At 37.8% G+C, this 11,625-nt stretch overlaps 2 protein-coding genes across 2 annotated transcripts in view; one reads left to right on the top strand and one right to left on the bottom strand.

The window, feature by feature from the left end:
• Positions 1-6,660: 6,660 nt before the first annotated feature.
• On the top strand, positions 6,661-8,519 carry Alas (5-aminolevulinate synthase). Its single transcript, XM_085953694.1, has one exon. The coding sequence runs from the start codon at positions 6,863-6,865 to the stop codon at positions 8,333-8,335; it is 1,473 nt and encodes a 490-aa protein (XP_085809820.1). The 5' UTR covers positions 6,661-6,862; the 3' UTR covers positions 8,336-8,519.
• A 1,796-nt stretch (positions 8,520-10,315) lies between these two features.
• Positions 10,316-11,625, bottom strand: part of LOC147079155 (pre-mRNA-processing factor 17) — a 28,994-nt gene continuing 27,684 nt past the window's right edge. The window contains exon 10 of the mRNA XM_085953682.1: positions 10,316-10,567. Coding sequence (XP_085809808.1) covers positions 10,390-10,567 — 178 coding nt within the window. The 3' untranslated portion in view covers positions 10,316-10,389. The remainder of the gene's footprint in view (positions 10,568-11,625) is intronic.

The following is an 11,625-nucleotide window of genomic DNA, read 5'->3' as shown; positions in this document are numbered from 1 at the left end:
CTACAGGACGTCCTGAGCGTGGTTCATCCTTTGTTGATGTACGACCACGTTTAAATTCATTTAACCAGTTATAAATAGTTGCAAGTGAAGGAGCAGATATGCCGTGAACTAAATCCAACTCATTTTTTATTTCCTTTGCTGTTAACCCTTTTATATTAAAATGTTTAATAACAGCTCTTAACTCAATTTTCTCCATTTTTGTAAACAAGCAAATTTTTTTTTTAAATGTACGAAAATAAAAAACAACAACCCGACCAATCTGATTGAAACTTCGCAGCATACTGAATCGGTAGTGCCGCTGCATGAAAACAAACCGCTTACAGTACTAGTCGCGCCACCTGTCGGCTTTTCTAAGGACTTATTGACCCACCCTCGTACCTATCTAATTAATTAGTGATAGATCAGTTTTCACTAGGTACCTACTATTTACGATTATTAATTCTAATTTAGGTTGTTCAACTGCCCAGTGATTAACACAAGACCATGTAATATCAAAATAAATAATAATATGTTTGAAATCAAACTAATCTACTCATCTGTATTGCGATCAACCGGGAAAATAATGACGAGTCGTCAATATTACTGGCTAATGGATCGAAACCATTATGTATTATGTCATGGTGCTCCATTGGCACGCCGAATTCGAAACGAAGGTATGCTCTTTAAAACAGTGGCGCACCCAGGATTTAATATTGGGGGGGGGGCCAAGGAGTAGAATGTAAATTAGTCCCATAGACTCTTTTTCTTCTTCACAGCTTAATTTCTCGTTTATCGGTCTTTTGTCTATTGCACTCGGTGTACCTATACCATGGTCCCCACATCTTGATACGGGCCCTCAGGCTAGGATATTTGGCGGCCCCCTACCTACCGCTAAGATTAAATGTAGTCTGAAACACTACATTAACGTTTTTCAAATTGTATTTTAGTTCAAATTAAGGGTACTTATACAGTGAATTATTGGCGATTTTTAGTACATCTACTTTAATAATGGAGCTGTCGAGTATCGACACATAATAATCAAAAACTATATAGCACAATTATATAAGTAATTGAAAATATTCATGACTATGAAGTGTAATAGCGCCGCAGGCGACATTTTTACTATTAAAGATAATTTATGATGTGTGTTTATCTCACTTATCTGGTCAACCCGACACGCCGGGCCCCCCACAGCCCGGGCCCCCAGGCTAGAGCCCTGTCAGCCCTCCCCAGCCATGACGTACACCACTCCGGAATTCGGGTGGACACCGAGAATTTTTTGACAGTTCCCTTAGGTATTGGGTTTCTAAAAAAACCTGACATTAGTGTTTCGAAATTTTTGTGTTAGAAATTAAAATCTAATAAATTTTCTAAAAAGGGTGCTGGAGAATTATTACAAATCATTTTTTTGCCGTGTTTTTATTTGTCTAATCTATTGGCTTTCAATTTCAATGTTTTTGGGGGGGCCAAGGCCCCTTGCCCCCCCCCCCTGGGTGCGCCACTGCTTTAAAATGTCAGTTTCGGTTTCTATGGCGCATGGAGTCATACACGGCAAAATGTCATGTGATACTATATTATTCTATTCGAAACGTTTTTTAGACAATGAAACAAAATAATGTTTAAAATTATTTTTTACATGGGTAACCTTCTTCTATCACCGCAGTGGGATGCGCGTGAGATTTAATATTCACGTTATATTGGATCGCAATTAAATAATAAAATTGTCAGTGGTAGGGCGGTTTTCAGCTGTTCTGCTAGGTCCGGGCTGGAGTGGTGTCAGATAATCCTGAAATAATAAAAACACCATGTGCTTAATTTGGATGTTTTATTGATTAAGATTGGTTCGCATTATCAAGCATTGAAATATTATTAATCATTACAATAATAATATTAGATAAACAAAATCGATACAACATACACTATACCTACCTACATACAACATAAAAATGAACATCTATTTTCTAAAAGTGTTTTGAACCTATTAATTTTATTATTATGGCTAATATTTCAGAATAAAATAAACCTAACCTTATTTTCAATATACCTACTTTACAGTACCCACCTATTTAATTTCCTTTGATTTCTTATTTGAAACATGCATTCAGTCAATCAAAAAGATTAAGTTACTTGTTAATATTCGCTAGAGTCTAGACCAGTATTTCTCAAAGTGGGCGATAACGCCCCCTTATGGGCGCTGGAGGCTTTCAGGGGGGTAGTAGGAGGCTTAAAGAAAATTAGATGGCGTTAAGGAAATCTATAGGGGCGACGGCAGACAAATTCTATTTATAAAAATCTGACGGAATCTAGACACGACACCACCTGACTTGTATTCCCATCGTCGTATTTGTGTGAACGTGGATTTAGTGCTGTAGCAACGTTCATAACTAAAAAGAGAAATCGGCTGCACGCTGAACTTACGGGTGTTTTTAAGTGAATTCGAGCCTGATATTAACAAACTCGTCGAAATGCATCAGATTCATCCTTCACATTAGATAAGCTTTAAATGCAAAGCCTTCTTTTAATGTAATAAAAATACTTCTAAATATGATTCAGTATGAGTTTTATTTCCTCTCCTTGAAACATTCTTTGATCTCAGAAAGAGAATATGGGTCACACTCTATCTATCCTATTCATATAATAATGCATGTTTAAAAATTATATTTGCAATAAATGTTTTTAAGATAGGTACGCAACAGATGGTAATATAAAAAAAGTAATTTAAAAAAATATGGGGGCACTAGATTTTTTTTAAATCTCCAAGTGGGCGGTAGTCGAAATAAGTTTGAGAACCTGTGGTCTAGACTATACATACAACTATATAGGACCATCTCTTTGGTAGTAGGTACCTAAATGTAACAATAATTTATTAGGTAGGTAGGTATATTTTCTTTTCGGTTATCTTACACAGACAAATACCATAAAAAAAACTTTAAATTAACATGCTACCTACTAGTAGGTACACACTGTTAGAGCAATTCCATAAAATCTACTCTCAATCAGTGGTACTTTAGGTACGTGGAGGTCTGTGGTGCGTAATGAATGAATGAATGTGAGGGTGGAAGGAAGTTCCGCAGACAAGTGCAACGTGTCAATAGTACTTAAGTCATAGTTAAGAAAACCTAGAAATGTGTACATCTTAATAACTAATCTTAAAGTGTATTGCAAACCTAAATTTACAACAATATAATCTTTTTACGATCAGTGAACCCGTCCGTGCGAACAGACGTGTAAGCATTTCCCGCAGCCCGAAGGAATGCTTACGTGTCAGGTTTCACCTGTCGTATTACAAGAATTAACAAGTAAATAGTGCATTTCTGCTACTGTGTCGTGAGAAATCCATTATTTAATTGATAACATTTGTGTCATAGTCAAATTTCGCAGACAAAATTCTAGGAAACAATCCACGGTGTGGGAACAAAACAACGGCAATCAACCACGCCGTTTCTGGCATTTCCTTTGTCTTCTTTTTATATAAAAACAAATGTTACAATCCAACAGTATCCTAGTATCTTCAAATCGTTCAAACTAATTACACGCTTCTCGCTTCGACGTAAAATAATTTTCATTGCAAACACAATCTTCGTAAATATTATTTGTAAACTTCTCGTTGTACGATCTGTAATTGAATTTGTATTTTTGTTGTTAAGGGATAATAAATTTGGGCTACTTTATCATGCAATAAATCCTTCTGTCAATTCGTACCCAAGATTGAATCTTTGGTGGTCAACGTCATTCCCTTTACTACAAATGCATGAATGATGCTTGTGAAAAAATCCTGTGCGATAAATCACCATTACAAGGGAATGGGACGATTTGGCACCGCGAACTGGCCTCCGGCGATTGGCCTCCGGTAATTGGCCGCCGGTACAATCGGACGCCGGCCCAATTGGATGCCGACCCAATTGGCCTCCGGGAGGATTGGACACCGCACAGTTGAATTAAATGCGCAAAGGAATACACGTACGTTACGATTTGTTAGAGTAAATAAGCAAGTCAGTTTAATATGCTTCTATCTTCTGAGTAGTTGTACCTTATACATTTCGCGCTTGACACATTTTTAATATAGATTGAGAATAATTAATATGCCTTATGATGTTTATTAAAAGAAAATAATTCTTAATAAGCTTAAACATGTATATTATTATGCATAAATGCGTATTTTAAGATAGTATGAAATTACAAACAAAATATTAAGTAAGTTATCTGCTAAGTATAAAAGTTTCAGTAGTTTGATTGATAAACTACTTAAGTACTGGGTGCCGGACGAAGTCCCGAAGGCCAAAATCCCGAATGCTGAAATCTCGAATGGCCGAAATCCCGAATGGCCGAAATCCCGAAATATAAAAAAATACAAATATCAATAATTGCGCAATTTTTGCAAGAGAGACAAAACCCATTTTTTGTGGAAATATAAAAAAATGTAAAATACAAACATCAATAATTGCGCAATCGCGAATTCCGCAAATTTTGTAAGAGAGACAAATCCCATTTTTTTGCGGAAAATGGGTTTTCCGATTGCGCAATTTTTTTTCAGGAGAGACCTTTTGTAGAACGAATGGATTTTGTGTATCTTGCAAAAATTGCGCAATTATTGTTGTTTGTATTTAACATTTTTTTTATATTTCCACAAAAAATGGGTTTTTGTGTTTCTTGCAAAACTTGCGCAATTTTATTATTGATGTTTGTATTTTTTTATTTTTCGGGATTTCGTCCGGCACCCAGTAATTAAGTAGTTTATCAATCAAACTACTGAAACATATATACTTAGCAGATAACTTACTTAATATTTTGTTTGTAATTTCATACTATCTTAAAATACGCATTTATCCATAATCATATACATGTTTAAGCTTATTAAGAATTATTTTCTTTTAATAAACATCATAAGGCATAATAATTATTCTCAATCTATATTAAAAATTTGTCAAGCGCAAAATGTATAAGGTACAACTACTGAGAAGATAGAAGCATATTAAACTGACTTGCTTATTTACTCCAACAAATCGTAACATACGTCTATTCCTTTGCGCATTTAATTCAACTGTGCGGCGTCCAATTCTCCCGGAGGCCAATTGGGTCGGCGTCGAATTGGGTCGGCGTCCAATTGGGCCGACGTCCGATTGTACCGGCGGCCAATTACCGGAGGCCAATCGCCGGAGGCCAGTTCGCGGTGCCAAATCGTCCTAGACCCCCATTACAATATGTATTACAAATAATTGGTACTTATAAAAAATACAACAATGGTTATATTGTCTGGATTTCATATGCTTCCATATTTTTAACTAATTACACACTAATTTACTAAAATCTCAATACTTTCTAATGAAGCGACCGCATCGTCTACTTTGTGGAAAACCGCTGCTACTAGTGCTACTGCTCTCAAAAGTTGTCATATTTTATCGATTCCTTCATTCGCTGCCCTTATGCAACGCATGGCTTGCCTACCCTAACGGAACATCACTGTAATGACAGTTGTGTTATTTCGTTCTTATATTATGTAGATACGTGAATCGCCAGTAAAGTACCTATGTACCTACCTACGCTACTATAATCTGTATTATTGTCGTGATTAAAATACATAATAATATTAAAAATTACTGCGTAATTTTGGAAATTTAAATTTGAACAGTTATTCGTCAATGACATTGACGTACTTTACAAGCTGTTTGTTGGCAAATTTAAAAGCGGGCGATTCAGCTACTGTGATTGTGATGGTGACACACAAAACTTTCCATTCGCTGAGAAGCCAACAAGCTAGTGACTATGTTGACAGAACGTGGTTCGTTTTTTTACCGGGAGGTCTCTACTACGTAAAGTTGACCGGCTTTCAACTTTTCTCGGAAGATTGTTTACATTCTGCTTGTTAGCTTGTTCGATGATGACACTGGGCGACTTTACAGGCATATTGTAAATTCGCCAACAAGCAGCTCGTAAAGTAGCTCAATGTCATTGATAACCAAATAAATCGCATGATTTTATTTAATTTCATAATATGTACCTACTACGTAATATGTCTTATTTTTGCATAAACGCCCATGGAATTTGAGAAGCGTTAATGTTTAATGAATTAATACATCCATATAATTAGCGTTTATTTGATCAATATACGTAATAAAATTAGGTAATAATATATTCTACTGCGTCATGTCATCTGATATTTTGGCGTACATGACGTCGTGCGCACTAGCGACCGAAACCGGCATTTTAAACATTACACCATACCTTTCTTTGTACAAACGGTGTCCTCACCCGCTACAATGTTGTCAATCGTACTATAGTAAATTTATAGTGTGTTTTGTACTATAAGTTTGGTACGATATTAAAAAGTAATAGTACCTACGTCAAAGATTTTGAATATCTGATAAAATAATGTACTTATTTTTGATTTCATTTCTATATTAAAAATATGTCAAAAGTGCTATAATTTCGTTAATATAATTATATGCTCTATATTTTGATGAGAAATATTGTAATTTTGTAATGGAGGAAAAATAATTGGTGAGCCGAGAAAAAAATGTCCGAAAGAGGTAATCCTCGACTTTGCCTCGCCAGTAGACAATTTTTGCCTGGAAGATAAAAAAAGCGCCGGAATTTCTCAAATTCCCTGTTATTTTTTTGTGAGTAACAAACCAATGCGAATACATAGTCAACCGAAGACAACGCGTACTATAATTCAGTGGCAAAAAAATGGCAACACTGGCCCCGCCACCGTTTTTGACACTGACAGATAGCTGTGACAGCTTCCTGTGTCTGCGTTTAAATAGTAGCTTACGTCGGGACGTCTCGCATAATTCGTCAACCGAACCAAACGAACGGACGTCAGTCGGGAAACTTTCTCCGACCCAATTCCGCACACGTATTTCGCGACGTCAATAGTTTCGAAATGCCGTGTCCTTTTGTCAATTCGCTAACCATCGGTTACGTCAAGAGTCATGGGGGACGGCTGCTGAAGCAGTACGGGCAGCATTGCCCCGCGGTGTCCAGGACGATCGCTACCTTCGACGGGCGCGCCGATGGCTCTGACGCGAGTCGGCCCGCGGGCGGTCGGGCCGCCTCAACGGCCAGTAGGGCCCCGAAGGAAGTCCCCAGGGAGACCCCCGACGATTCTTCCAAGAGGTTTCCCTACGAAGACTTTTTCCGGAATCAGATTGCGCTGAAGAAGGCAGACCACTCGTACAGAGTGTTCAAGAAGGTGAACAGGCTAGCCGCAGAGGGAAAATTCCCGGGGGCCCTGGAGTATTCGTCCGGGGAGCGCCCCATCACCGTGTGGTGCTCCAACGACTACCTGGGGATGTCGTGCCATCCGGAGGTTAAGGCGGCTGCCTCGGAGGCGCTACGGAAATATGGTGCGGGCGCCGGGGGCACCCGGAACATTTCCGGCAACTCCGTCTACCACGAGAAACTGGAGGCGGCCCTGGCACATTTGCACGGCAAGGAGGCCGCCTTGCTCTTCACGTCATGCTATGTGGCCAATGACTCCACACTGTACACTCTTGCCAAAGCCCTGCCCGGCTGCCATGTCTTTTCTGACGAGGGCAATCATGCATCCATGATTCAGGGCATCCGCAACAGCGGCGCCCCGAAGCACATATTTCGCCACAATGACCCGGCGCACCTGGCATCGTTGCTCGGGCAGGTGGCATCCGAGACGCCTAAGATCGTGGCATTCGAAACAGTGCACTCCATGAGTGGGGCCGTCTGCCCGCTGGAGGAGATGAACCGCGTGGCCAAGGAGCGCGGCGCCCTCACCTTTGTGGATGAGGTGCACGCCGTCGGTCTCTACGGGGAGCGCGGTGCCGGCGTCGGCGAAAGGGATGGCCAGGAACTTCACATGGACATTATATCTGGTACCCTAGGGAAGGCTTTCGGCAACATGGGCGGGTACATCGCAGGCTCCTCCCAGCTGGTGGACATGGTCCGTTCATACGCAGCCGGCTTCATCTTCACAACGTCCTTGCCGCCCGCCATCCTGGCGGGGGCGCTGACCGCCGTCCGCTTGCTATCGGGGCCGGAAGGCCGACGCCTGCGGGAAAAGCACCAGGCCAACGTCCACTACATGAAGCGTTCCCTGGCGGAGGCGGGGATCCCTGTGGAGGCTACCCCCAGCCACATCATTCCCATTAAGATCGGAAACCCCGAGATGTCGACGATGATCTCCGATCTGCTGCTGAGGGAGTTCGGTCACTACATCCAGGCCATCAACTATCCGACGGTGGCGCGCGGCGAGGAGAAGCTGCGGCTGGCGCCCACACCGCACCACACGCCGCCAATGATGGATGAATTCATTCGTGACATGCTGATCGTTTGGCGCCGCCTCGGTCTGCCCCTCGCCAAATATCAAACTACAGAGAGATAAAAGAGAAAGATGTGTCTCGACGTCTAACGTCCATCGCCTGTTGAATATTTTCAATTTAATTTTAACGCGCAGCGTAGAGTAATATATTAATCATAATAGCAAATTATAATGTAAAACATTGTCTTCCTGTCGTGATATATGTATATTTTTGTGTTATTTATCAATAAATTTTATTCTAAATGAATGATCATCTTTAATTTATTAACAATGATTATCGTGCGATTTTATTTGAACAACATCATTATTGGTGATCATGGATAATTTTTTGTTAACATTTTACTGTATTCTCTCACCATAATAATCATTCTTATATCTAATAAATAACTAGGACAGCATGTCGTCTGATAATACAAATCTAAGTTTACAAAAATGAGTACCTATCTAATAAATTATGATTAACTATATAAATGAATGAAAAAATATTAGCCTGATTATTTTTTTATAAAGCACATAACAAACCTGTTCGAGGTCAAGGCGTTTTCTGAGAAAGTAGTCATATCTTGGATCAATAAGAAGCCGTAGTTGAAAAAAAAATAGAAAACACAATATTAACAAATCTTATTCAAATTATTTAAAATTGTTGAAATACATTTTTAAACAGAGTGCGTAATTAATTGATTAATTAGCATACTTAATATTGACAGGCAACGCTCTGAAGTATCAAATTATCTTTTTACAATAACAACTATCTAACAGAAATAACACAACCATTATAATTAATTCATGTACATTTTACATTTATTGCATGAAATAATTTGATATACCTAGGAATTTTATTTAATTACATAATATATAAATAATTACAAGATAAAAAGAACTTTTTATGTACGTTTTTAAATTTTCTGTTGAATCATATAAACTTGACTTGACTAGCTTAAACGATCAAAAAAATTTGTATTTGGTAGAAATAATACTGAAATGTCATTTTGACACTCATATTGATTTTCATAGTAACGCACGTATCTATTAATAAAATAGTTGCTAGGCCCCAGACCCCTAGCAACCAATAATAGTGGATTGGATTACGGATTTCTTCCGAAATAACTTTTCATACAAAACAGAATTGACTGAAAATGAATTCAATTCTACTTAAAGATGGCTAAAAGTATTAAAAAAATGCATTGGCATCCTGTTCTGATATATTCTAAAAGTTTCAAATATCTAGCCAGTCGGGAAGTTAAAAATCGATTGCAAGATTTGTACCGGACAAATAAGAATACGACATTAGGTCGTATTCTTATTTGTTGAAAAACGTTGAAAAAATTTGTAAAAACGTTTTAAAATAAAATATTTTATCAAATTCAAAGAAAGACTACTTACTCTGAATGTACTCAGTGGTACCTGAGAGGTGTTTAACTTATGAAAAGTAAGCTTAGCGCCAACAAGTTTGATGAAATAGGTCTGCGCAGAAGTGTACGGCAACACATGCACATGACCGAGAGGAATGGAATCAGCTGCTCAAGGTGGACGCTAGAGGTGAGCTGGAAATACTGTCACCAGTTTGTGTAGTCAAGTATCGGATGAAACTACCCATACTCAGTACGTGTGGCCCAATAAACTTGTTCCAAAAAACTGATGATATCATCGCGAGTCTCACTCGCTAGTTGGTAGACTTTCAATACTATTGACATTAAATGCGCGCCAGCGAGATAGCATTTGAATACAATCATATTTTAATTTATTAGTCTATGCATGCAAATGACATCATCTTGTGTATGCACAATAGGTCATAAATTTTCTGTAGAAGCATATTCCCTCGGGAATGTGGTGAGCTACTATATTATAGTATTCCAAATACTAGTAAGTATTTTGGAACAAATTTTGATACTAAGTATTTTTTTATACCGGTAGTAAGTATACTTAGTCTTCAAAATCGACCAGTTTTCCCACCTCCAGTGGATGCCATCATTCGGCAGTGGATTTATTCAGGCTAATGATACACTTTTAACTCACAAAACTCAAAGAATGAAACCACAGAGAATAAAAATATCATGACATTTATTATCTTCAATGTGAATTAATCAGTCAAGTTGTCTATGTTCATAAATGTCATTTCAGTCCCAATACTTGATGAGTCCATCCCAACCGGCTGTGAGGACTTTGCTGGGCTCATGAGGGTGCCATAGAGCTGATATGCATACTCCATCGTGCGCTTTCCACTTCTTGTACAGCTTCGTCGTCTTCCAGTCCCAGATGTAGCATTTGCCATCTGCATCGCCGGAAACCAAATAACTGAAAAAAATAGATGCCAATGTTAATAATATTGCCATTTACCCAGCTGCCTTAGCCAAAAGGAAATGTTTCAGCGAACTGGCATGCGGGTAGTCCCTGGGGCAAATTCCACCTGGATCAACAATTTTATTTAAGTGATAATTATACATAATTACACAATTTTGTATTCTATTATATAGCTATATCAGTTATCATCCCCTATTATGAAGACTATAATGTGACATTCGAAATACCAACGATCAACTTTATTTTAAAATTATTTGTTTACCTTAGAATAACAATTTACAAAGCCTTTGGTTTTACTTGAACATGGCATACCGGTGCTGTGATAGCAAACAGTTATAATTGCTGTTTTGAACACAATTTTACAGGAGAGCAAAAACAAAGTTTTGAAATCAGTCTGACAAGTTAGTTTATAACATATTTTGAAGAGTCTTATATCAAAATAAGCGATATTAGTATCCTAACAAAAACCTTTAATCATTTTTCTTTTAAAAAAATTGAAATTTTATTGTTATCTTGCATTTTAAGCGGATATATCTTTTTGCCATATCAACAGTTTTTATATTTGATCAGATGCAGATATCTTTTAACATTACTTTGTAACCAATAAAGTTGCAGCTCTAATATTTTGCCACATCAAAGAATGTACAATTTGGAAGAAAACTTAAAAAGTGAAAATCTGCAGTTATAACCGTCTGCCATCACAGTACCGATATACATAAACAATCCTCATAATAATAAAAACAATAAAAAAATAGTAAATAGAGTAGGAAAAAACATTTTAAAGATAAGCTATCATAATAAATTATTATGTAAATAAAAAAATACAAGTCATAAAAAAAGGTAAAACCAGAACTAAATAACTTTAAATATATGGACTTCAATGTCGTTGGATTAGTGGACAGCTGATGTTGGTACATCCAGTTTTGGATGATTTGAGGAAATTGAATTTCAAAATTCGAATTGACAGAAAATCGAGGTGAAATGGACACGATATTATGAATTTGAATAAGACAGCATTTCAAACTATTCAGAGATAAAATTGAGGAACTACA

Source organism: Rhyacophila brunnea, unplaced genomic scaffold (assembly GCF_057557595.1).
Source record: "Rhyacophila brunnea isolate RB1 unplaced genomic scaffold, BYU_Rbru_1.0 scaffold_10, whole genome shotgun sequence".
Classification (NCBI taxonomy): domain Eukaryota; kingdom Metazoa; phylum Arthropoda; class Insecta; order Trichoptera; family Rhyacophilidae; genus Rhyacophila; species Rhyacophila brunnea.
The sequence above is the reverse complement of the archived record's forward strand: the minus strand, read 5'-3'. Positions and strand labels throughout refer to the sequence as shown.

Coding starts and splice junctions, on each gene's coding strand:
- Alas (XM_085953694.1), top strand. CDS start 6,863: ATGCCGTGTCCTTTTGTCAATTCGCTAACCATCGGTTACGTCAAGAGT.